At 36.5% G+C, this 27,272-nt stretch overlaps 1 protein-coding gene across 4 annotated transcripts in view; it reads left to right on the plus strand.

The window, feature by feature from the left end:
* NSD3 (nuclear receptor binding SET domain protein 3) overlaps positions 1 to 27,272 on the plus strand; it is a 118,480-nt gene that overhangs the window by 49,713 nt on the left and 41,495 nt on the right. For all 4 annotated transcript variants that reach the window (XM_035004023.1, XM_035004020.1, XM_035004022.1 and 1 more), the window contains exons 3-9: positions 4,652 to 4,723; positions 5,336 to 5,498; positions 16,290 to 16,444; positions 17,945 to 18,460; positions 20,696 to 20,822; positions 24,116 to 24,216; positions 26,346 to 26,391. In XM_035004023.1, the coding sequence (XP_034859914.1) occupies positions 4,652 to 4,723; positions 5,336 to 5,498; positions 16,290 to 16,444; positions 17,945 to 18,460; positions 20,696 to 20,822; positions 24,116 to 24,216; positions 26,346 to 26,391 (1,180 nt within the window). The remainder of the gene's footprint in view (positions 1 to 4,651; positions 4,724 to 5,335; positions 5,499 to 16,289; positions 16,445 to 17,944; positions 18,461 to 20,695; positions 20,823 to 24,115; positions 24,217 to 26,345; positions 26,392 to 27,272) is intronic.

Genomic DNA, 27,272 nt, shown 5'->3' on the forward strand with positions numbered 1-27,272 from the left:
CCTCCCCAGATGCTTTAGAGAGGCATAATGAGAACTGGGTGCTTGGAGAAAAAGTTTGAAATGATGGTCCTTACGCTGGATTTGCTTCTATATATAATTTTGTTCCTTAAAAGCCCACTCATAGGTTCTTTCTTGAACAAACAATCTCATTTAAATTAATAGTGATTTCACTCATTACTTTTTTCTTTTCTTTTTTCTTGGTATTTGATCTTGCAAATATTTCCTCCCAATTCTGAGCTGTTTGGCCTTCTAAAGAGTGGCTGTTATTTGGAACAACCTAAGTGTATCTTCTCAACAATAAAATGTGTCCAAACATCTCCGCAGCAGAAGAGCTGAGATCACTATTGAAATTGTATATTTTGTAACGCTGGTTTAGCTGTTTTTCCTCTTATCAAATTAGAAACATGTGGAAGTGTTTCTGCGTGTCTTCCTCCTTGGCAGGTGTCATGCCTCCGGCATGTGAGTGTAGGCCCTATTCAAACATTGTTCTTCCACCAGCACCTCAGTGGGCTTATCCACTAAGACTAGTCTCATTAACTCTTAGCTTGCCATTTTTACTCATAAAAAGCCAAATAGTGACTTTGGTTCCATTAGCACTAAGTTAGAGGTTATGTTTGATTCAGAGTCTTAGGTCTTAAAATTCTTAGAAGCTGTTCACATGCAAAAAGTTCTTTTTGTACAGATATTTTAGTGTTTAAGATTATGCAGTTATTCAGAAAGTAAAAGAAAAATGCATGAATAATTTATTGCCTTTGAATTTTTCTTTCCACCTTAAATGTGGATGTAAGTTTTTAAAAAAGAGTATGATTTTGCTTAATATTTTGAAAATTATTAGGGGTTAGGAATTCTGCCAGATTTGATGCATATTATTCATCTTAATAAAGCTCTTGTGTTTTAATAAAAGCACTAGGCCAAATTTTTTTAAAAGGAATATTTTGGATAATTAATTTTATTTTAGTTGCTCTCATAACGTATTTTTTTCCTATTTAAGAAACTTGGAATATAGGTCTTTCCATATGGAATCAACTAAAAATGTAAAAAAGCAGTATATACCTGTAAAATCAAAAATTTAAAACTAAGGAGAGCTAACTCACTGTCATCTTTTTCTCTGACGCTCTCTTCCTAAAGCAACACTATTAGTACCAGAAAGGGTATCTTTTGTCCTTACTTGATTTTAATCTCTTTTAAGCTTATCTATCCTTTGAACAACTAAAGGAAAATGGATGTTATACCCAGAAGTATTTTATCTGTTGGCATTTTCTGACTCATTTTTCTTGACTCCTAAGCATTTGACTTCCATTGACCATGTTGTCTTAAAAACTTCACCCCTTAACTGGTGTTTATGATACTATGTTATCTGTTAACCGGTTTATCTCCTTACCCTTTCTTTTGGGCTCAAGTCAAGGCCTACTGGATATTTCTCCCATCCAAGTACTAACCAGGCCCAACCCTGCTTAGGTTCTGAGATCAGATGAGATCAGGCACATTCAGGGTGGTATGGCTATAGACATTTATGCCTACTAGAGATTTCTGTTTTGCTCATGCATTAGCACATTTTACAATATATATTTCCTTTCTATCATCGCAGCATCCTTATTCAACTTCTTTTTCTTTCTTTTATATATATAGTCTTGAAAGCTTAGAATAAATCTTAGGCTTATTTCTTACCCTTGGGATTGTTTTCCTTTTAAGATGACTCTGTAAACAATTTTAACAGTGTTTCAAGCTAGCCTGAAGGAAAAGCAAACATCCTGGAACAAACCATAAAAAAATAAAATAAAAATAAGACATTTGAATATTAAAAGTTTTGAAGGAAATCCTTTCTTTAATCCAGAAAGGGAAAAATGTTAATGGGCTTCAGACCAGTTCTTACAATGATAGTAGGATTCTGTTGTTTGGCAAAGATGAGTCACTCCTTATCTATCTGCCCTCAAAAGGAGTTACAGAGATCCCTTACACCTAGACATCATGAAGATTGAATGTGCGGAGGAGGATGACTCGCTTTCTTAGCGGCATATGTACTTCCTCAAGTGGCCTTGTCTTCCTGTGGTAGCTTGAGAATGAGAAGTTGAGGTGAAGGCTTAAGCTACTTTTGTAGATTGAAGTGAAGCTACCCAAAGGGCCTATGCAAATGGGGACAGTATTTCAGACTGCTTTATTATTATACGAGCAATCTGGAGAACAGTTTTCATTGGAACATAGATTTTTCTTTCCTTGCTCAGTGAGTGTGTCCTATTAGATTGCATAGTCCTGGTACCACCACAGACACATCTGACAGAGCACATTTTGTGCCCGTCAACAAGTTGCCACTACCTTTTTTTCCAAAATACTCTCCACATAATAGCTAACATGATTTTTTTAAAACATAAATTGGTGTATGTTACTTCTCTACCTAATCCTCTTTGGTGGCTTTTTATTGACCTTAATATAAAACACTTGACTATACTTACAAGGTCCTTGTATTATAGTCTGCCTCCCCTCTCTCATCTTGTAACCTCTCTTCTTTGGGCAATTAAGTCAGTTGTAAAGTCCTTCCTGAAATTTCTACTTTTTAAACCCCAGGAACTTCACAAGTTCCATGCCTTCTTTCTGGAATGTTCTTCTGCCCACTTTTTACTAGACTGACTAACTCTTCCTCTGATTCTCCGATTATAATTGACTTTCTCAGAGAGGCCTTTCTTGACCGTCATATTTAAAGATATACCCCCCCATTATTTCTCTTCATACATTTACATTATATAAGTGTATGTTTTTATTTGTTTAATGTCTGTCTGTCCTGCTCAACTGTAAGCTTTTTGAGGTGAGGGATCAAATGTATTTGTTCATCATTGCATACCCACCTACTAGAACAGTGCCTGGAAAGTCATAGGCACTGCTGAATAAACGATTGATACTTGGGGTTTGGGATATTAGTCTGGCTTATCATTTCCTAATAGTTACAAACTTTTCTACAATTTTTTCTTTAATAAAACTTTGTTTTTACTGTTTTTACAAAAGTGTCTTGAATTAATTGAAAATTTTAAGTAGCTTCTAGAATTACCCATATTTTTAAATTGGAATTAAGACTTAATTTGATGGCTGTATCTCTCTTTATGCCATCTAAATTAAGTTCTGTTCTTTGACAAGTGAGAAGTTTTAAAAAATCTTTTAAATTACAAAGTAATCTGCTTTTTACAGGAAATACAAATAACACAAAAATACAGATCTTCCTTTACCATTTCCCTAACCTCATTCCCCAAAGATAACTACTTTTATCAATCTGATATAAAATGTATCAAACCTTTTAATATGGGCTATTTTAAAATAAAAAGTTAGAAGATGTTGATAGACCTGTAGATTACTGACATGAAATAATGCTATACTTAACCATCCTCTGCTTAGATTTTCTCATTTTGTTTTCTGTAGCTAGTTTCTTAAAATATAATTGCCCAATTGAAGAGTGATATATTTTGAATTTTGATAGATACTTCTGAGTAGCCTTCCCAAAGAGTTGCAGAAATTATTTTTTAAGTAACATATGTGTGGGTTTTATTATTGGAAAAATAATGTTTATCATAGACAATTTGACAGATACAGAAAAGCATACCAAAAGAATCACTTTTTCCATCACCTGGTGGTATTCTAATTTTTCTTCCGTGCACATTAAAAAAAAGTATCTTGGGGTGCCTGGGTGGCTCAGTCAGTTGAGCGGCTGCCTTCGGCTCAGGTAATGATTCCAGGGTCCTGGGATCGAGCCCCACATCAGGCTCCCTGCTCAGTGGGGAGCCTGCTTCTCCCTCTTTCTCTGCCTGTGGCTCCCCCTGCCTGTGCTCTCTCTCTGTCAGATAAATAAATAAAATCTTTAAACAAATAAATAAGAAGAAATTATTTTTCCAAGATTGGAATCATACTATACAAACTGCTTTGAAATTTGCTTTTTTCAAATAACATTATATTGTCATTTTCCTATGTCATTTTGTTTATTTTTTCAAAAGATTTTATTTTTAAGTAATCTCTGCACCCAATGTGGGGCTTGAACTCACAAACCCAAGATCAAGAGCCGCATGCTCTACCAGCTAAGCCAGCCAGGCACCCCCCCATGTCATTTTAAAATATATTTATATTACTTCACTGTCTAGTTATACTATACCCTATTTAATTTAAATTACTGGACATCTAGATTGTTTTCTAATATTTGCTCTTATAAATAGGACTAGTGTGCATATCTTTCTGTGTGTATATTTATATCTCTCAGTGCTTTTCAGTATACATATACATTTAGAAGTGGATTTGCTTGATCAGAGTCTGAAAATGTAAGGATTTTCATACATGCCAAATTGCTCTCCTGAAAAATTCCAAGTTACATCTTACTAGCAATCTCAGAGTGCTCATTTTTCTGCACCCTGTTAGGTTAAAAAAACAACAGCAACAACAATCAACACATTAAGTTTTAAAAGTAATAAGAAATGAGATCTAGCTATGGTGTGGAATGGAACATGAATTTAAGACATAGCATCATGTATTGCACTAGTTGAATTCTTACTACCTACATTATTCAGTTAATAAATGTCCTTTATTTTTTTTGCTATTTAGTTTTGATTTCTTTCTGTGTATGTCATTGTTCTTTGGTTGGCTGCCATTTTGTTCTTTTTATCTATACCTTTTCACCTAGAGACCAAATGAGAGGGTTGACACTGTGTCAGAAAAACCAAGAGAAGAGCCAGTACTAAAAGAGGAACCTCCGGTGAGTTGCTCTATTGAATATTGTCTAACCAGGGATGGTGTAAGAAGGTGAAAGCAGGGTGATTAAATTATAACACATTCCATACGTATTATTACAGTTCCATACTTCTGGATTTCAGAAATTATACTGAAATAAATCTTGGAGCTGGTTTAAGAGGTAGATACTTTCAGTGAATTATTTTTCTTTTCAAAACTATGACCACTTTTTCTTACTGAAGTATAATTGACATATATCATATTAGTTTCAAGTGTACAACATATTGATTTGTTATGAAAATACATTACAAAATGATCACCACAAGAAGTCTAGTTACCGTCTGTCACCATATAAAATTACAAAAATATTTTTATGACCATTTTTAATGGATTATGTGAATTCTCAAGATGCCTTATCAATAATAAGACATCAGAAACATCCAGTCCTATTTTCAGTATTTGGAGTGGGGTTCATTATTTTCCTTCTCTTCCTTTTTGCTACTTAGGGTTAAGTGTCAGGGAAAGTATAATTGAAGATAAATTTTACATGGTTAGCATGCTTAAAGTACTTTGTTCATAGTTTCTTTTTTTTTTTTAACTTTCTTTGCTGATGAAGTTTTATGAACTTTTCCTATAGGTTCAGCCAATATTATCTTCTGTTCCAACAACAGAAGTGTCTGCTGGTGTTAAGTTCCAGGTTGGCGATCTTGTTTGGTCTAAGGTGGGAACCTATCCTTGGTGGCCTTGCATGGTTTCAAGTGATCCCCAGCTCGAGGTTCATACCAAAATTAACACAAGAGGTAAGTAAAGGCCCACGTAGATATTAAATAAAAGGTTGGGGGAAAAAATTGAATCTTAAATGTTGTATATGACTATAAGGATATACACAGGAGGGGCACTTGGGTGGCTCAGCTGGTTAAGCATGTAACTCTTGATTTCAGCTCATGGTCTCATGGGCCATGGGATCGAGGCTGCATTGGGCTCCATGCTCAGTGGGGAGTCTGCTTGAGGGTTCTCGTCCTCTGCCCTTCCCCCCACTCATTCTCTCTCTCTCTAAGGTAAATAAATAAATCTTTAAAAAAAAAAAAGAAAGAATATGCATATAATCTAACACCAGAATATCAGTTTTTAATGACCAGTGATTTAATTATGATCTTAATGGCAAAAAGCCTCTACAACTGATACGGTCCTTGTTTTCCCTTATAACACCCTGCATTTGTTTTATAATTTCTTCTGTACTTCTTTAAAAACCTTTATCTGACTGATATCTCATATGAATTCCAAAAGAAAGCAGTTGAGTAAGTAATAAGATGTCTTATATGAGCTTAGTAGGCATTTGGGCCATGCTTTTGTTGTATGTCTTATTTCATCATTGACTCCTTTGAGTAGTAATTTTTTACCCACATAAGTGCTTTTCATCCTGATAAAATTTTCAGGATGCTTTTTCCCTCCACTCCATTTTTGAATCTGCAAATTTACTGAGACATCCTTATAAATTCAATACAACATAAACGTATAGCTTGAATCTAGCTATTTAGCATAGAATCCTACCTTAGGAATATTAATAAATGTTAAGAAAAGATGTGTTCTAACTTTTCTCTAATTTTTTTCATGGGTTTGTCTAAAACATGTGGATTAGATTTCTGATATTCTAGCATTTGGAATGGACTTGCTTAGTTAGCCAGGGGAAGGTTTGAGCTTGGAATTTATTTCTGGATATTTGCTTTGTGAACTCACTCTTGTTATGTTTTGAATTCCTTATTGTTTGTGACAACTTTGTGCCTATTTCTTTTCCTCTTTAAACTTTCTGTCTTGCTACCTGTTCACTGTTAATGAAGAGAAGAAATGTCTACATAAGTCTTGCAAGTCAGATTTGTGACAAGATCAGCCGTATCTGTAACTTTTGTGCTACATAGCCAGTAATCTGCCCTGGTACAGAAGGCAGTTATCTGTCATTATAACCTGCTGATTCAAGATTGGGTAACTGGAAGCATCAATGGGGCAGAAGTAAAAACAACAACAACAAAAAAAACCATTGTTGAATGTCTACTTTCATGCAAGACACTGTGTTAAGCAATTCTCTAATATATTTTATGCAGTCCACATAGCAGCAACACTATGAAGTAGGTACTGTTATTATCCTTATGTTTTGACTAAGTAGAGTTTCCGAGAGTCCTTACTCCATACCTCCACTCTTTTTTTTTTAAAGATTTTATTTATTTTATTATTTATTTGACGGAGAGAGAGACACAGCGAGAGAGGGAACACAAGCAGGGGGAGTGGGAGAGGGAGAAGCAGGCTTCCCGCAGAGCAGGGAACGCGATGCGGGGCTAGATCCCAGGATCCTGGGACCATGACCTGAGCCGAAGGCAGACGCTTAACGACTGAGCCACCCAGGCGCCCCTCCACAACCTCCACAACCTCCACTCTTAAACATCCTATGTATTAGAAGGAAAGTAATTGAATTCATCTAGTCATAATTTACCAAGGTTGGGGGGAAGGCAGTCCCAGTTCTTTCATTTATTACTGATTACTAAGTGTTGGACTAGTATTCTCTGAGTACCTTGCAGGTTTAATAATCTTTGTGTCCATGAATGGGAGAAGAAAGGGACAGGGATTTCCCAAAGGACCAAGCCTTTTTAAATTTTAATTCCAGGTAACATACAGTGTTATATTAGTTTCAGGTGTATAATATAGTAATTCAACACTTCCATACATCACCCTGTGCTCATCACAAGTGCACTCCTTAATCCCTGTCACCTATTTAACCCATCCCCCCATGTATCTCCCCTCTGATAACCATCAGTTTGTTCTCTATAGTTGAGAGTCCGTTTCTTGATTTGTCTCTCTTATTTTTTACCTTTGCTTGTTTTGTTTGTTAAATTCCACGTATGAGTGAAATCATATGGTATCTGACTTATTTTGCTTAGCATTATACTCTCTAGTTCCATCCATGTCATTGCAAATGGCAAGATTTCATTCTTTTTATGGCTGAGTAATATACACACACACACACACACACACACATTACATCTTCTTTATTCACCAGTTGATGGATACTTGGGCTGCTTCCGTATCTTGGCTATTGTAAATAGTGCTGCTATAAACATAAAGTGCATGTATCCCTTTCAGTTAGTATTTTTGTGTTCTTTGGGTAAATACCCAGTAGTGCAATTGCTGGATCATAAGGTAGTTCTGTTTTTAACTTTTTGAGGATACTCCATACTGTTTTCCACAGTGGCTGCAGCAGTTTGCATTTCCACCAACAGTGCAAGAGGGTTCCCCTTTCTCCGCATAGTTGCCAACACCTGTTGCTTCTTGTGTTGTTAATTTAGACATTCTGACAGGTGTGAGATGATATCTCATTGTAGTTTTGATTTGCATTTCCCTGATGATCAGTGATGATTAGTATCTTTCATGTGTCTGTTAGGGCAAAGCCTTCCTAAATAAAATAATCCATGTACCTGTCTGGGTCTCTGGAGCACTCTGGGGTATTAGATCATGTGAGAGTTGTGGCTCTTCAATTCTCTCTCCTTAGAAAAGCATGCTTTTGAAATTATATAGAGTTTCACATTTAATTACTCTATGAAAACCTGCTAATTACAGCTTTTTTATGGGATACAAGTGAAAGCACAATTTTATGCCGCATCTGTATTTCAAAGGAAGTATTTAAATTTAGGAATTAATCTAATATGGTCTGGAATTCCCTAGGTAATCTCCTGCTTTACTGCTGGTAAAATTTGTTTGTATGATTGAGAAAACCAGAACTCTGAGAATTTAGAAATTTTTTAAAGTTTAAATTAATTAAAAGTGTATTTTGAGGGGCGCCTGGGTGGCTCAGCCGTTAAGCGGCTGACTTCGGCTCAGGTCATGATCCCAGGGTCCTGGTATTGAGCCCCGCATCGGGCTCCCTGCTCGGCGGGAAGCCTGCTTCTCCCTCTGCCTGCTGCTCCCCCTGTTTCTGTTCCCTCTCGCTGTGTCTCTCTCTATCAAATAAATAAAATCTTTAAAAAAAAAAAGAGTGGAGGTTATGGAATAAGGACTCTCTGAAACTCTATTTACTTATTCAAAACATAAGGATAGGGCACCTGGGTGGCTCATTTGGTTAAGCGTCTGCCTTTGGCTCGGGTCATGGTGTTGGGGTCCTGGGATCGAGCCCCACATCGGGCTCCCTGCTCAGCGGGAAGCCTGCTTCTCCCTCTCCCACTCCCCCTGCTTGTGTTCCCTCTCTTGCTGTGTCTCTCTCTATCAAATAAATAAATAAAATCTTTTTTTTAAGTATATTTTGATATTTTTAGTTTTCTTTTTTGCAGTAGTTTTTAAAATAATAGCTTTCTTGAGATATGATTTACATACAAATTAGTGATTTTTAGTACATTTACGGAGTTGTGCAGTCATCACTACATCTAATTTTAAAACTTTTTTTTAAAAGACTTTATTTGGGTCACGTGGGTGGCTCAGTTGTTAAACGTCTGCCTTTGGCTCAGGTCATGATCCTAGGATCATGGATGAGCCCCACATCGGGCTCCCTGCTCAGCGGGAAGCCTGCTTCTCCCTCTCCCACTGCCCTGCTTGTGTTCCCTCTCTCGCTGTCTCTCTCTCTGTCTGTCAAATAAATTTTAAAAAATCTTAAAAAAAAAATATGTTAAAAAAATAAATAAGGGCGCTTGGGTGGCTCAGTTGGTTAAGCGACTGCCTTCGGCTCGGGTCATGATCCTGGAGTCCCGGGATCGAGTCCCATATCGGGCTCCTTGCTCAGCAGGGGGTCTGCTTCTCCCTCTGTCCCTCCCCCCTCTCATGTGCTTGCTCTCTCTCATTCTCTCTCTCTCAAATAAATAAATAAAATCTTTAAAAAATAAATAAATAAATAAATAAATGGCTTTATTTGACGTCGTGGGAGCGAGCTTGCGTGAGTGAGGGAGGGGCAGAGGGGAAGAGAGAATCCCAAGCAGACTCCCCGCTGAGTGCAGATCCCAAAGCAGGGCTGGTTCTCACCACTCTGAGATCATGACCTGAGCCGAAAACAAGAGTCAGACACTTAACCAACTGGGCCCCCCAGGTGCTCCTGGAACATTTTCCTCAACCCAAAATGAAATCCCATGTCCATTAGCAGTCATTCCCCATTCCTCCTCTCTTCCCCCAGCGCTAAGCAACCATTAACTACTTTTTGTCTCTATAGATTTGCCTTTTCTGGACATTTCATATAAATGGAACCATATAACATACGGCCTTTTGTGTCTGGCTTCTTTCACTTAGCCTCATGTTTTAGAGGTTCATGTTGTGGCATCTGTCAGTACTTCTTTTTTTGTTGCCAAATAGTATTCCATTGTATAGCTGTATGCAGTGCAGTTTTAGAGAAAGTTTTCTGAAAATCAAAAAAACACAGTATAAAAATTTTATTGATATGTTCACACATGATGACTGTGAAGCATTTTGTGTTGCTTGTTATCTAAACAACCTTGTAAAATTTTTCTTAATTATTTTTAGATAGTAGTCATTGATTTCCATATTATTGGTCCATATTACTAGATTCTTAGCTTTGGAAAAAATAAGTGTTTTTTTTTTTTTTTTAAAGATTTTATTTATTTATTTGAGACAGAGAGAATGAGAGACAGAGAGCATGAGAGGGAGGAGGGTCAGAGGGAGAAGCAGACTCCCCGCCGAGCAGGGAGCCCGATGCGGGACTCGATCCCGGGACTCCAGGATCATGACCTGAGCCGAAGGCAGTCGCTTAACCAACTGAGCCATCCAGGCGCCCAAAAAATAACGGTTTTTACACATAAAGATCAAATTCTTTGTAAGAGCATGTGGAAAGATGTTTGTATCACATGTCTGTTTTAAGTTATATTTCATTGTTGTGGTCTCATCTTAAGTTTCTTTTTCTTTTTTTTTTTTCTTCAGGCTTTATTGAGGTGTAATTGACCAAAGTTATATATATTTAAAGTGTACATACAACATAATGATTTGATATACATATACTTTGGTCAGTTTACATATCCAGCACTTCACACAGTTATTTTTGTGTGTGGATGTTTGGTGAGAATGCTTAAGATCTACACTCTCAACAACTTTCATGTATATAATACAGTAATTTTTTTTTTAAGATTTTATTTATTTGACAGAGAGAGAGAGAGCAAGAGCAGGAACACAAGCAGGGGGAGTGGGAGAGGGAGAAGCAGGCTTTCAGCTGAGCAGGGAGCCTGACGCAGGGCTCGATCCCAGGACCCTGGGATCATGACCTGAGCTGAAGGCAGACGCTTAACAACTGAGCCACCCAGGCGCCCCTGTAATACAGTATTATTAACTATAGTAACCATGCTGTACATTAGATTCCTAGAACGTATTCATTTTTTTTTTTTTTTTTTTTATGAGAGACAGAGAGCATGAGAGGGAGGAGGGTCAGAGGGAGAAGCAGACTCCCTGCTGAGCAGGGAGCCTGATGTGGGACTCGATCCCGGGACTCCAGGATCATGACCTGAGCCGAAGGCAGTCGCTTAACCAACTGAGCCACCTAGGCGCCCGAACGTATTCATCTTATGACTGAAGGCTTATACCCTTTGACTAGCATCTCCCTATTTCTCTCCCACCCCAGCCCCTGATAACTGGCAACCATCATTCTACATTGTTTCTATGAGTTGGACTTTTTTTTTTAAAGATTCCACATACAAGTAAGATCATATGGTATCTGTCTTTCTCTGTCTGACTTATTTTCACTTAGCACAGTGTCCACTAGGTTCGTCCATTCTGGCAGGATTTCCTTTTATCTCATGGCTGAATAATCATTTTAAGTTTAAAAGTTAAAAATGAAATGCTTTTTCTGCATATAACAATACAAAATATATATATAGTCAGAAGTGACAAGTGCCTATAATTTCATCCTTCAGATAATGTAACTACTGTTAAAAGTTTGAGAGTAGGGGCACCTGGGTGGCTCACTGGGTTAAGCATCTGACTCTTGATTTTGGCTCAAGTCATGATCTCACGGTTGTGAGATAGAGCCCCATGTCAGGCTCTGTGCTGGGCGTGGAGACTGCTTAAGATTCCTTCTCTGCCTCCTGCTCACACTTGCTCTCTCTCCCTCTTAAAAAAAAAAAGTTTGAGAGTAATTATATTTCTCTATGTATATTGTAATTAATAGGATAGTAAATATTTTTACTGAGAGGTTTTTTTTTTAAGATTTTATTCATTTATTTGACAGAGAGGGAGATCACAAGTAGGCAGACAGGCATGCAGGCAGTCAGAGGGAGAAGCAGGCCCCTCAATGAGCACAGAGCCTGATGCGGGGTTCGATCCCAGGACCCTGGGATCATGACCTGAGCTGAAGGCAGACGCTTAACGGACTGAGCCACCAGGTGCCCCTACTGAGAGTTTTAAATGGTATCATATTATACCTATTGTAACTTATTTTTATTTATTTTTAATTTATTTAAATTCAATTAACATAGTGTATTATTAGTTTCAGAGGTTGAGTTTAGTGATTCATCAGTAGCATATAACACCCAGTGCTCATTATACCCTGTGCCCTCCTTAATGTCCATCATCCAGTTACCCCATCCCCCTCCCTCTCCCCTCCAGTAGCCCTCAAGTGTGTTTCCTATGATTAATAGTCTCTTATCGTTTGTCTCCCTCTCTGATTTCATTTTGTTTTATTTTCCCCTCCCTTCCCCTCCCTGTGCTCCACTGTTTTGTTTCTTAAATTCCACATATGAGTGAGATCATATAATTGTCTTTCTATGATTGACTTATTTCGCTTAGCATAATACCTTCTAGTTCCATCCACATCGTTGCAAATGGCAAGATTTCATTTTTTTGATGGCTGAGTAATATTCCATTTGGTGTGTGTGTGTGTGTGTGTGTGTGTACCACATCTTCTTTACCTATTGTAACTTTTAATCCTAACTTTTTTTTTTTTAGCTTAAAACTGGATGGTTTTACCTTTATATTATTTTTCTTAAATAAAAACGTTTCCAGGGCACCTGGATGGCTCAGTCATTTGAGTGACTGGAGATTTTGGCTCAGGTCATGATCCTCAGGGTCATGGGGTCAAGCCCCATGCAGGGCTCCACACTCAGCCGGGAGTCTGCTTGAGATTCTCTCCCTCTGTCCCTCCCCGCCACGTATGTGTGCACATGCATTCTCTCTCTCTAAAATAAATAAATAAATCTTTAAAGAGAAAATCTCCTCTGCATTTTTCTTTTGGAATTCAGCCCATTATTCAAACGCAGATGTGCTTGCTTCTCATTTTTTCAGGTCTTTAGGTTTCTATTTTATTCATAGTTCTTTGGCCAGCCAGAAAATAAAGTGATAATAACAAAGAGGCAAATTGTTTAATTTGGTTCATCTGTACTAATGATTTAATAGAGGAAGAAGTTGAAAATAAAGATTAAAATGAGATTGTGTCATCTCTGAGTTTTAGTTTTCATGTTTTTAACTATAATTTAAAGACTGTTTCTGAATAACTGACTTTTGAAAACAGATTATGCCCTGTGTTCTTTTAACCCTATCACCTGTACCCACTACCATATCTTCCAGACTCACCTGTTAGTTTAGGTTGTATTTCTTTTTTTGTCCCTAAAAACCCTTGGACTTTTGATAAACCTTCTTTGATTAATTATAGTCAAATTTGTGCTTGCCTCTTCCCTCTCAGATTAGATTATATGGAAATCGAATTGTGTGTGTATTTCTCTCTTATAGGCTATTTTACATAAGAAATTTTAATCTGGTTTCAAAATAATTCCTTAGATAATCTCCCATTAATGTCTAATAAAATTTAAAAATTTTCAAATCCAAGATATAATCGATTTCAGATAACTGAGTTCAATTTAAGCTTATACCTACATTTTTCTAGTTAGGATCTGCTTCTTACCTTTCTCTGCCTACCTGAATTATCTTGGATTCGCCAAGACCAGTTATACAGTACTCTGTTAACCTGAGACATTTTCTGTAGAGTTGTGTTTTTCTAACTATGTATGGTAAAAGACCAGTTTTTGTTCGTTTTTTAAAAATTTCCAATCCACCATGGATCAATACTTACATAAAATACAATAAAAGTAACTATTACAAAAAGGAAAGGCCTTCTCCTGCAAAAAATACATAGTACAAGATCCCTGATCATGTGCCTAAATGTCATGACAATGTCAAATTATCATAGTTTCTAAATGCTTACTTTTCTGTGCTTATTTTGTCACAGACTGGCTTGTTATGGGAACCACACTTGGAGAGTAGCACTGTTCTAGAACAGCAGTTCTCAGATATTTTGGTCCCAGAACCCCTTTTACTCTTAAAATTTGAAGACTCTAAAAAGCTTTTGTTTACATGGATTCTGTCTATTACTATTTATTTCAATTTGGAAATTAAAACTAAGAGAATTTAAAAATATTTACTAATTCATTTAAAAATCCATTATATGTTATCATTGTATTTTTATGAAAAACTATTTTCTCAAAAATATTACTGAAAAGAATAGTATCATTTTACATCATTGCAAATCTCTTTAATGTCTGGCTTAAGTGAAGATACTAGATTCTTGTATCTGCTTCTACATTCATTCTGTTACGATTTTTTGTTTTGGTTGAACTATATGAAGATAATCTGACTTCAGGCAGATGTGTAGTTGAAAAAGGATAGTGTATTTTAATAGCCTTTTTAGGTAATTGTGGATATATTTCTTTGATATTACACCAAAACTCAATAAGTGGTGGGCTAGTTCCAATATGGAATCTGAAATCATATCCATAAATTTTTTGTACTTTGTTACATTGAAATCCATTGGTTCTGTCTTGCACTTTGGATGAATCTTTTACCTTTCATGATTTTATAACATCATATATTGGCCATTTAAAAATTACTGGTTTTGGGGCGCCTGGGTGGCTCAGTTGGTTAAGTGTCTGACTTTCACTCAGGTCATGATCTCAGGGTCCTGGGATTGAGCCCACCCCCCGTGGGGCTCTGCACTAAGCATGCTTGTCTCCCCCCCACCCCCTCTGCAGGCACGCTCTCTTCTTTCTCTCTTTCTCAAATAAATAAAATTTTAAAAAATAAAAAATATTGGCTTTACCAAGTGAGACATATCTTCCAAATGTTGACACATCCTTCTATAGATTTTTTTTTTCTTTAGAGTGTGCACAGGAGCTGGGGGACGGGCAGAGGGAGAGAGAATCTCAAGCAAGGCTCTGATCTCACGTTCCTGAGATCATGACATGACCTGACCTGAGCTGAAATCAAGAGTTGGGTGCTTAATCGCTGGCCACCCAGGGGCCCATCCTCTATAGATATTTTTAAAATCACATTAATTTATATGACCAGTTATTTCATCAGAAAATTCTTTGATTATTGGGAAGTTGGAAAACTCAGGTTTTCCAAAATTCTAATTTTTGCTTGAAAGATCAAATTTTGTCATTGGCAACAAATACTGTCAGTTGATTTCCTTGAAATAGCAAACTTGCTTTGTTCTTTTTTGAGGAAATACTTGCCAGATGCTCAAGTTCAAATAACCACAGTTTTTCTGTCAGTCATTCTTTCAAATAAAAATGATGTTTTATGAAAAAGTGGCCAGTGATCTTGCAACTCAATCACACAAGTACTTTCCCTCAAGATAACTGTCACACTTGAGTAAGCAAAAGCGCTTTATGCATACTTCCCGTTCCATCATGCAGAATATTAAAAAGACAGTGTCCAAAGGTTGAAATTCAGTGAAATTAATCATTTTTACTACTTCATCAAGGACATTAAATAAAACTGGCTTTTTGTTTTGTTTTAACTGCCAGTATGTGGCTATGAAGAATGTGATACTAGTATTGTTTGGAGTCACTCACTGTCTTTATTTGTGCCAACGTGCCAGCAGTCTTACCCACCATTGTTCTTGCCGTATGAAGTGCAAATGCCACCAACTGAAAAGATGGTAGCATCTTGGTATTGTTATGAAGATAGTTTTGACCTCACAGGATCCCTGAGTCAGTGGCCTCCTCTCCATCCCCAAGTCTATATAGCCCACTTCTATATAGCCAGAAAAGCAATTTGACTAGCACTTTTAAAGTCCAAGAAAATATATTATATATATATTTTAAAGATTCTATTTGAGAGAAGCGAGTACCCACGAGCGGGGGAGGGGAGGCAGAGGGAGAGGGAGAAGCAGACGCCCCACTGAGCAGGGAGCCAACATGGGGCTCGATCCCAGGACTCTGGGATCATGACCTGAGCCGAAGGTAGACACTTAACTGACTGAGCCACCCAGGCGCCCCTGTTACACATTTTTTGAAGAAAAAATTATTTATTCCCAGATTTGTTTGTAAAAGGGTTTGAGACAAGCAAAAATAAGTTGTGTAACCAAGGTAACAAATCTGATAATTAGCAGAATTTCTGATTTTCTTTCTCTTAAAATTTGCTGGACTAATTTTAATCATTTGGGAGTGATTTTTTTTTACACTATTACTTGTGTAATTGGCAAGTTTTGGATTATATCTTCAGACAATCCAAAGCGTACAAGTTTTAATAGGCGTGATACTAGGGAACCTGGCTTAGGTTCATGTTTTTGGCAGAGTATATGTGGATGCTTATGTTCTGAAATGGTTAATAAGAATTTTTGCTTACAGGTGCCCGGGAGTATCACGTCCAGTTTTTTAGCAACCAGCCAGAGAGGGCATGGGTTCATGAAAAGCGAGTACGAGAGTATAAAGGTCATAAACAGTATGAAGAATTATTGGCTGAAGCAACCAAACAAGCCAGCAATCACTCTGAGAAACAAAAGGTATCTGACAACATATTAACATTACCAATCGAATATGGTTTTTAGAGGATTCAATAATTTAATAGAAGTTTTCATACTTGATTTCAGATAGCTGTTAACCTAAGTCCAGTTTTAATAATTTATTGTATGTCAGTAAGTTTTATATTTTATATAAACAACATTAGAATACTATTAAAAACTTGAACTCTGCTTAGTACAGTGTTGGATTCTATTTTTGAATTGAATTAGTGTACATAAGACTAGTAGATGCTAGTGAAATGTGGATTTTGCCAGGGAGTTTTATTCTTTTTCCTATTTCATTATCTTTACATAATTTCCTTTATTCTTACCTAGTAAAATTGTTTTGTGAAAGTAAAGTTTCTAAAATATTCAGTGAGTACCTACTGTGAGACGGGCACTATTTTAAGCATTTTGTGTATATTAATTCATTTAATCTCCATAACAACTTAAGTGGCGTAGACACCATTATTCCTATTTCTGCAGATGAAGAAATCGAGGCACAGACAGCTTAAGTAACTGGTTCAACCAAGGTCACACTTAGTGATAGAACCAAGAAATATGTTTGTGGTGGTGGATATTTTAGAATTATGACATCAGCTCCTGATAATCTATGTGGTTGACATTTTTAAACTCAACTAATTTTAGGGTGGGTCTCTTGTAATTCAGAAATTTGTCATACTTTTACACTTTAAAAGCTAAATTTGATCACAGAGGACTTTGATTAATTTTATCAGACAACATTTTACAGATTTATACACCAGCGTTCCACATATACCATCCCTTCTCATAGTTTCGTTTGCTAATTTTGGGCTACCTCAGTCTAACTCCCTGGATAATTCCTGATGGCTTTGGTCATCAGAAGTTTTCTTATCTGTCTGGCCAACTCAGAGTCTTCTGAGCAACAGTGAAGGACACCTGTGGAAATTGGTTCAGGTTCATTTTTTCTCTCAAACATTCCTTCTTTCCTATATCTTGTCAACTTTCATTTGTTCCTCTGGGCTCTCTCCTTTCTCTGCATTCTGCCCCTGTTTGCATTATGGTACAAACTACCAGCACAAATGCAAACTCTGCCATTTGCTCTGTTGTGATCTCTGTAGCACCCCTGAGCTTTAGGGTGTCATTTTTAATGTTGGTGTTTTATTGGCCATTGAAAGTAATCGTTCTGCAATCTCTCTTCCCTTTGCCCTCCTTGCTAGCTTCTTATGAACATAACGTGAGGACAGCTCCCTCTTTGAGGGACTTGTCCAGCAGAGTGGTCAACGAAAAAGGATGTGTAAGAGAGAGTAGACCTGCATATCATCTGATAGTAATACTGACTTACCAAAGTTAGGGAGTTAGAACATTTCATGTATTTGACTGAAGAACCTGAAGATATTTATTTATGTTACCTGGAAAGATGACAGGATCACATGGGAAATACATATTGGTTTAAATGTACCAATTAGATTGAAGAGTATCTGATCATGCCTGTGTCTTTTATATGCCTGGGTCTTTTTTTAGATTCGGAAACCCCGACCTCAGAGAGAACGTGCTCAGTGGGATATTGGCATTGCCCATGCAGAGAAGGCATTGAAAATGACCCGAGAGGAAAGAATAGAACAGTATACTTTTATCTATATTGATAAACAGCCTGAGGAGGCTTTGTCCCAAGCAAAAAAGAATGTTGCCTCCAAAGCTGAAGTTAAGAAAACCCGAAGACCAAGGTCAGTGCTGAATACTCAGCCAGAACAGACCAATGCAGGTGAGGTGGCCTCCTCTCTCTCAAGTACTGAAATTCGGAGACAGAGCCAGAGGCGGCACACAAGTGTGGAAGAAGAAGAACCACCTCCTGTTAAAATAGCCTGGAAAACAGCTGCCGCGAGGAAATCTTTACCAGCTTCCATTACAATGCACAAAGGGAGCCTGGATTTGCAGAAGTGTAACATGTCTCCGGTTGTGAAGATTGAACAAGTGTTTGCTCTTCAGAACGCTACAGGAGATGGGAAATTTATCGATCAGTTTGTTTATTCAACGAAGGTACCTCCTTTTTTCATGGGTGTTTTGGGGGAACATTATTTAATAAGTAGTCAACCTTAGCATTTAAAAAGAAACCCTACAAACAAGACAAAGTCATGATTTAAATACCCTTTTATCCGCTGCATTTGAAATGTACAGTGAGTTTACTGTGTTTAAGAGGGGGCAAAAAAGACAAGCAAAAAGGCTATGTTTTCCTTCTTTTTTTCCCTCTTTTGTAATATCCCCATCTGTACTAGATTAATCTTGAGCTGTGCAGCCAAAATTGAGCTTAACTCCCTAAAGTTTTGGAAAAAAACTCGGCACTTTGCCTGTTTCCAGTTTGTATAGTTAGTTTTTCTTAGCTGCAAAGTGTGCTTCTTCTTATATTATTTTTGTCAGTTATCTGAATTAACCATTGTAATAATTATACCTGCTGATCTGTTTGGTTGCACCGGCAATTTTGTTAGACTCATGTTCACTTTGGATAGCTAATGCATTTAAGAGAAATTCCAGAACTGTGTTTGTTCTGTAACAATTAACTGTGGTGATAGCGTGGGTAATGGGGTGAAAATACCTCTTCAAATTGAGTATCTCCATCAGCCAGCCCTGAACCTCCATTTAGGGCACTTATATTTTAGCTTTTAGACTTTAAAATTGTGTCATAACATTTGTAATGTTTATTCCACATACCTCTTCACTGTCCTCCAAATCCTTACCACAGTTGTGGGCTTGTGAATTCAATTTAGCGGCACCTCGTGGGTGTGTGCTTTTAAAGAACTCTGCTTATTTCCTAACATTGTCATATGCACATGAAAATAATTAAAGTATGCCTCATCAGTGATATATTTTTCCAAGTTTTTATTTAAATTCCAGGTAGTTAACATACAGTGTAATACTAGTTTCAGCTGTAGAATTTAGTGATTGAACACTTATATGCGACACCTTGTGCTCAAGTGATACTATTTTACTAGAGAGGAGTACAAGGGTTCTCTATTAGTTTGTTTCTGACTGTAGGTTCAGCTGATTTCAGTAAGACTAGACTACTTGGAAAGGCTTAAGTTAGAGGGCGCCTGGGTGGCTCAGTTGGTTAAGAGACTGCCTTCGGCTCAGGTCATGATCCTGGAGTCCCAGGATCAGAGTCCCGCATTGGGCTCCCTGCTCAGCAGGGAGTCAGCAGGGAGTCTGCTTCTCCCTCTGACCCTCCCCCTTCTTGTGCTCTCTCTCATTCTCTCTCAAATAAATAAATAAAATCTTTAAAAAAAGAAAGGCTTAAGTTACAGGCTCCACTTGGTTCTACTGACAGCTTGGAATAGCAAACGAATACTCTGCATCTTTTTTTAATGCAAATTGGCTTCATTCTTGGAGCTAGATTTTATCTGCATTTGGATATACAAATCAAACTTTGTCACCCCACTCCAAAGAGTGCAATTTAAATGAAATTTGAGATAAAGTTGTCTTTTGTTTATTTATTTAAACTTCGGAAAAAGATTTATTTATTAGCGAGAGAGTGCCCCCACACATGAGGGGCAGGCAGGCAGGGGCAGAGGGAGAGAGAGAAATCTCAAGCAGACTCCCCGCTGAGCATGGAGTGGGGGGGTAGGGTCTCAATCTCATGACCCTGAGATGACCTGAGCCAAAATCAAGAGTTGGACACTTAACTACCTGAGCCACCCAGGCGTCCCAAAACTGATCTTTTTAAAATGAACATCTTAAAAATACAAATATTTACAAAACACTCCTTTATTTCATTGTATTAAAAATACCTAAAATGAGACAGAGCTATAATTGTAGCTGCCTTCTATCTGCTTCAAGTTGCTTATTGGGTACACATTTTGGTCATCATGAATGTCAGATTTCTGTACCTAAGGATATTCTTGTCTTTTAAGACATGAGTGTAGTAGGGTACTTAACCAAATGAGAATGACTCCAGTTCTTTTCCTGTGATGAGGTAACGGGAGAGACTATTCAGACCAGAAAACATTTTGGTTTTGACAGAAAACTAGGTGATACGGTTTCATTTTTTTAGTGATACGCCTCATGTGGAGTCGTTTTTTTTTTTTTCTCACATAATCTCGTACATTTTAGAATACATCCTGATGACTTAATAAAATTGCTCTGGTAATGGTGAAGATGATAAATTAACTGCAAAGACCGTGTAAAATTCAAGCAAATCATGACCATCTTAAGCTGTCTTTGTAAGCCAACGACGCCATTTGCCTGGTAATCAGCTGTTTTTTATTTTGTCTTATTTTAAAGGGAATTGGTAACAAAACAGAAATAAGCGTCAGAGGACAGGACAGACTTATAATTTCTACACCAAACCAGAGAAATGAAAAGGCAACTCAGAATATATCATCTCCTGAAGCAACATCTGGTCCTACAGGTGGGTAAGGAATGAAGAGTATAGTATATAGTAGGGTATATATGTATTTTGAGAGGTCATAGTTCTGTTCTGCTATAATATAGTAGCTGTGTTCCTAAGAAATTTTCAGTTATCAAAATCAAATTACATTAAAAAAATTGAGTTATAAAAGTAGTTACTTCAATAGGAAAGAACGGTTAAGGGGCTAGGGAGCTTTATTCATAGTAAGTTATTTTTCCTATAGGAGTTTAAGTAATAAGGCTTTGTAATTAAAAGAGTATAGTTATGAAATCTGTACACATCTGAGTAAATGCACCATTTGATTATCTCTCTTTGCATGAAAATAACAGCTTTACTTTTCTAGCACTATTAACACATTCTTACCATTTCCTCTTTCATCTCTTACTAGAAACTAATTTTCAGATGCCCATGTTCTTTTTATTATTCTTAGGTGTACTAGATGTTAGTAAGTAGGGGACTAGGGCCTAACTCTCCTATTATAATTTATATATTATAATCTGTTCTCTGATTAACAGATACCATGAATTGAAAATCAAACTATATTATTCTTGTTTAAAATAGAAATGCCTATATAAGGTTATGCCTTTGGAATGGTCAAAGTAATTTTTGTTAAGGGACTGACATACTAAGAATCTTATAGTTTAACTGAGGGTCTGGTGGGTTTGGTTTATATAACAGTATTACTGTTTCGTACAGCCATCAAGCAAAGAGTTAGATTGTCAACTGGTTTGGTCATTTGGAATTTTAGTTTAGGAGAAACAAGTTTGTTTCACCTTGTTCTTTTAAAAAAATGTTGGAATCATATCAAAGAAGGGATCGAGTAATTTTCTAGAAGGATTAAAGTCTTGAGAACTGAGGTAGTAGCCTTGAATCAGTAGTAACTCAGGCAGAATTGTGATTGAGTGGCACGAAGGGGCAAATATTTTTGTAAGGGAAACTTTGAGTAAGATTCTTATTATTATAAGAGCTAAAATAAAAGCAATCACTGTTCAGGAAAGAACTTGGGCTAGCTTTCTTTAAAAAAAATGTGAAGGGGGCTACAAGACAGGGAGAGGTGGTAGCAAGGGAGATGGGGCATATGGGGCATACAAAACATTATGCCTTTATCCAAATTTGAGTTGGGAAGGGAAGCTGCATTAAAATAAGGAGAGAGTAGCAAAGTCCAGAACCAGATTTGCAACTTGTATCATTTCACAATACTGTATAAAAAAATGAAATTATGATGTTAAAGAAATGAATAAATGGACTTAAACAATTTTGCATTAATTAGCCATAATTGAAAACATTTGTTCCCTTCTTTGAAGATTAAAAGAATCTTTTGGCCTCAGCTCTCCAGTCAGGTACATCAATTTTGTTATCTTTCTTTACATTAAACTGTTGTGATTGATCTGATTTAAGTGTGATACTTAGCCTAGGGGGGATCTTTATTTAAATATCTACATTCTCCTATTCAGGGAGAAAATAAACTCTTCATATTAGATTGATCTTAAATAGTATACTTTTATTTTTAATAGAGTTTATTTTTTTCCTTCCCCTCAGCTACTGAACGTTTTCTTTTCACGTAGTCTTTTCGCTGTAATATTTAAGTTTTGCCATGAAATTTTTTTTTAAGTGGAAGGTTCTAATTCTTTATATCTGGAAAAAGCTCAGTTTCTTCTGTAGGCAGGCGCTATATTTAGGGTGTAAATTAATGAGTGCTTTAAAGCTTTGACCTTGGTTTAAATTTGGTTACCAGCGAGCGTATTTTGCCTTTTTAAATGACCATTTTGCTTCTTGTGGAAATAACTTCAGTAGTTGAAAAGTGAGAGAAAAGACTATCTCCTTTCAGGAACCAGTTGTATCATCTCGGTTGGTGTTAACTACTTAGAATTCTTGAGCCTTTTCTTAGTAAGTTTAGGGGGCACGTAGAGTGTGTGGCACTGCTAATTTCTGTGATTTGAAGAATTGTATTTGCCTTTATACTAGATTTCTAAGCTATTTTCCAAGTTCAGAGACGCTCACCTCCTCTCAAGACAAGAATGTAGTACTTTTTAGTGGTTTTAAATGTAGTAGATTTTATGTGTTCTTCGGGTAGCTTTCAGAACAATTATAAGAAGTCATGTTGCCTTATTTCCTATAAGATAGTAGATCAAATACCGTCTGTACTTAATGGAAGTCATGTTGTCATCATCAAAACAAGTAAAGCTATTTTGTTTGTTTTAAGCAGTTCTATTTTCATTTTCCTCTTTCCTGGTAGGTACTTGAATATTGATGATTTGATTATATTAAAGTCTGGATTTCTGGGATACTCAGGTGCCTGTGAGGGTAGGATATCTGTTGTCTTAGTGAACATTTCCATCAGTGTAAAGCAGAGTGAGCATGAAGGAAGGAGCCAACACCTTCATTTGTGACTTTTCTGCTAGAAATCAACACAGCTCAGGAACAATATATTAGTATCACACTACCTCCTTCTTCCCCAAAACAGACATAGTGCGATCCTTCTTTATTTTGGCTTTGAACTAAGGAAGGAAACCATTTATACATAGGCAAGAACAATGAAACCACAAAATATAAAGGTAATGTGGAAGGTTTTACTGAAGTAGCTTCTGCCTGCTTTGATAAGAGCTATCTCCCTTGGCAAGGTGTGGAAGGGTGATTATGTAGGAAGGACCATGTAGGTGGTCCTAGCGCTGAGAAGATGGAGAACAGCTGTGCTGCAGGCATCGTTCCTTCTCAGGATTGCAGAATGAATCATCCCTGACTTAGTGTTCTTTCTAATGGTGGTCCTCATTCTAAGTTTTATCCTGTCCAAAATGGGGTCCATGTGAGTTGTTTTTCTGTTTACTTCCAAAGAATTTTACTGTTTAAAAGTATTACTTAGTTTCTATTTTACTATTTAACATGAAAAACCTTGCTAACTTGTTTCAAAAAGTTTTTCATAACTCATTATTTCTAAAGCGTAACAAGTCCCTTGACATCCAAATTAATGATTTGGTTTTGGCCACATCTTTGTGCCTTTTTCCTCTGTTTTTGTTAATAATATAACAGTAGCAAAAACTCATACAGGTACACCAAGCACCACTAAACATTTTACATATAGAATTAGTTTAATTCATTTGTTAAAATTAAAAATATGTAATACTGACTGAATTTTTAGTGATTTATAATTGAAAGACCAAAAGTAAAACAAAACAATTACAATTAGAAAACAAAGTAATGGATAAGAAAAGCAGGGAATTGGGTCAAATCTTAATTACATGAATGTCAAGTCATCCTTAAATGAGTTTTTTTTGTTCCTTTAAATCATCTCTTAGGCTCAGTAGAAAAGAAGCAACAGAGAAGATCGATTAGAACTCGTTCTGAATCAGAGAAATCCACTGAGGTTGTGCCAAAGAAGAAGATCAAAAAGGAGCAGGTTGGCTTCCTACATGTAGAGAGTTAAAACATTGTATTTGTAAATGTTGTGGCTTATCTGGTTTCTTAAAAGAAAGAGAAACTTTCCCCAAACTGGGTTTCCTTTTTCTGGACTATCTTATGCTTCTGTCCTGGTGAGTTCCAGTGCCTAATTCTAATACAACCATCCCTGTGATTCTGCTTCAAGCATTTTCACAGAAAATAGGCTTCAGGAGATGGGAAGCCAGTGGTACAAGACTCTTAAAGAATTCCTCACATTTATTTTGAAATTTCTGTTATGAGCAAAGTGATTTCATGTTTTCATGATTTTTATTTGGAACCATCATTGAGTCCCCCCTGCCCTTTTAAATTTTGATTTTTTGTTTAAGCTGCTGGTATGTATTGTTTTTATTTTCTAAACAAATCTAATTAATTTAACTATGAGAGTTCTATTTAAGACACAGATAATCATAGATGATCTGGTTTTTCTGTTGGTATCACAGATTTTTTGGAATGTTATTTTCCCAGTGGATTGGCACTCACCTGTGATTGGGTTATCAGAAACACCATTTAAGTAAAAACAAAAAAGAGGAGGGAGATTTGACTGAAGGGTATTAAACCAGTGTAATCAATGTAGTAATACGCATATGAAATTACCTGTTCAAAGAAATTTTTAGAAACCATTATTCCTTGAAATTAAACTCACAATAAGAATTTTTCCAAATTTTTTAAAGTGGAAGAATATCCATTTTTTATAGCCCAGACAGCTGCTGTTAAACAAAAAAGAATTCTGAATAGTATTCCAATAAGCTTTATATTTTTAAAACCACTTAATATGGAAGTGTGGACTTTTCTATTCAAATTATTTCCTTCATAATTTAAATTTCCAAACTTAAAAGGTGATTTTGTGGGTGCTCTATGGTATCTCCAAGCATGTAAAACAATTTTCCCAGAAATATTTAACTAAAATTTAAATAATATACTAATTTGTCACTCATTCACCATAATTAACTTTCATACTTAGGAAATTATATTCCAAAAAATCTTTCTAAGCTCTTGCAAATCTATAGCATTAATTACCAAAACAAGGTTGTGATTTTTCCAGCTGGTTCCCAAATTCAGTCTGTGACCAGTTTAAAATTAATAAGCAGAATGAGTATAAAAAGCGGGACAAATTGTTAATGCCACTGTGTTATAGTTAGTAGTAGAACAATAACAGTGATTGTTTAGAAGATTTTATATTTGTATTACTAATTGTATCTTATAAAAGCGCTTCTGTTGTATGTTTTTTTACCTGTTGTAAAAAAAATAAAAATTTTTTTTAAAAAGCTTAGAACAATCCTTAAATATTTACAAAATGTGTTTCAACATGCATATCTCACCACATCTTAAAGAAACATAAAATTCAATTCATAGCTAAAACAGGAACTCCTCCAAACAGCATCCTTTCTTTAATTCCAATGGTTCAAGCCTCAAATTACCACGTGTTTTACATATACATTGGCAGAATAACTTCTGATCTCGCTCTCCTAATGTAGGATCAAGACACTGTTCATAAGACACTCAAGAAAGTGCTTTTGCAATATCACAAACTTATTTTCTTAAGTTTGTACTAGCAGCAAAAGTATTGAGCTTCCAGCTGTATGGAGCCCTGTAGCACTCTCTACAGAGAGGGTCCTGATTCCCAGCAACTTAGCTGTGAGTGCAGGCGCGGAAGGGTCTTAAAGTGGCGTGAGTTACATTAACCTGAGTATCATAGTAAGTAAAAATTTATCCTAACGTCTTTGGGGCGGGAGGGGTTTATAGCAACATTGGGGCTGGTTGCAGAAACAACCCCTCTCCTGCCTCCCAGACACTGAGGAAAGGATTCTTGTTCTCTTCATATACCAAGGGAATGGTGGGAAAAGTCTTTGCTAGAGAGCATGTGGCTGTGTGTTGTCACTTGGAATTCAGCATAGGCAGCTAGGATTTAAACCCTCCCTGACCTTGAGACAGAGAACTTTACCCAGAAGATGGGACGGAGTTCAGATTTCAGATACATTAATCACTCATCATTACTTAGATTGATGGAAGTATTGTTTTTTTCCCTCTGTTAATTAAAAGTGAAAAAAAAAAATTCCTTGTTAATGGTATATTTTTCTGTCCAAACAGGTTGAAACAGTTCCTCAGGCTACAGTGAAGACTGGATTACAGAAAGGTGAGTTACTATAATGTTGCCTTGCATTTCCTTGATTAAAACCAATTTTTAAGAATTACTTATTTGTACTTCATGTATTTTTGTTTGTCTCTGTAAATCACTGTTGTTGCTCTTCAGTCAAAAATTTATGTGAAACTGAAGTATTTCCTGGTGTGTGTGTGTGTATGTATGTGTGTGTGTGTGTGTGTGTTTTAGAGTTGATCTTATTCTGTACCTCCATGTGTAAAGTCTTACTTGTTTTTGTAAATTGGAGAACACCATGTAGACTTGATACTGTTTCCAACTTTTCTCCATAAGATTCTGGGGTTTCACTGGTTTATAAACTAGGGATGTGACGAATCCATTTTTTTTGGTATTCGACTGAATACCGAATAGTAGCTATTAATGTTTGTCAAACATGGACTATGACAAATCAGACAAGACAACCTGATTGAAAAAAAATCTTGCCACGTTTATTTTGACAGTGCTGTAAAATCTTTTTTTTTTTAATTAAAATGATTCGTAGCATATTTATGGCCATTATTAGATGACCTTATGCGAATCTATTTGAGATATGCACAAAGTTTAAGAAACCTTAAACTTATATCCGTATTTTCTGTGTGCAATTTGACTACAGTACAAACTCCATAGCATGATTCGTGCGTTTTTGGTGAGATCATTCAAACTGTATTTAATACCTGTAGTTTACTCTGGGCAAATTGCATTATTTAAAAAAAAAAAAAAACACCAGCCTCTCTGCATTCTCGGGGAGAAGTCTGCAGCGATGGTCTCCGTGGAGATCCTCAGCAGAACTGAACAGCCTCTCGGAGGGAACACTGCTTGGCGGAGCTCCAAGAAAAGACATCGCGATCGCTGCGAGATTAGGAGGCCTGATTGCGTTG

Source organism: Mirounga leonina, unplaced genomic scaffold (assembly GCF_011800145.1).
Source record: "Mirounga leonina isolate KUSES-001 unplaced genomic scaffold, KU_Mleo_1.0 Mir_128, whole genome shotgun sequence".
In the NCBI taxonomy this organism is placed as follows: Eukaryota; Metazoa; Chordata; class Mammalia; order Carnivora; family Phocidae; genus Mirounga; species Mirounga leonina.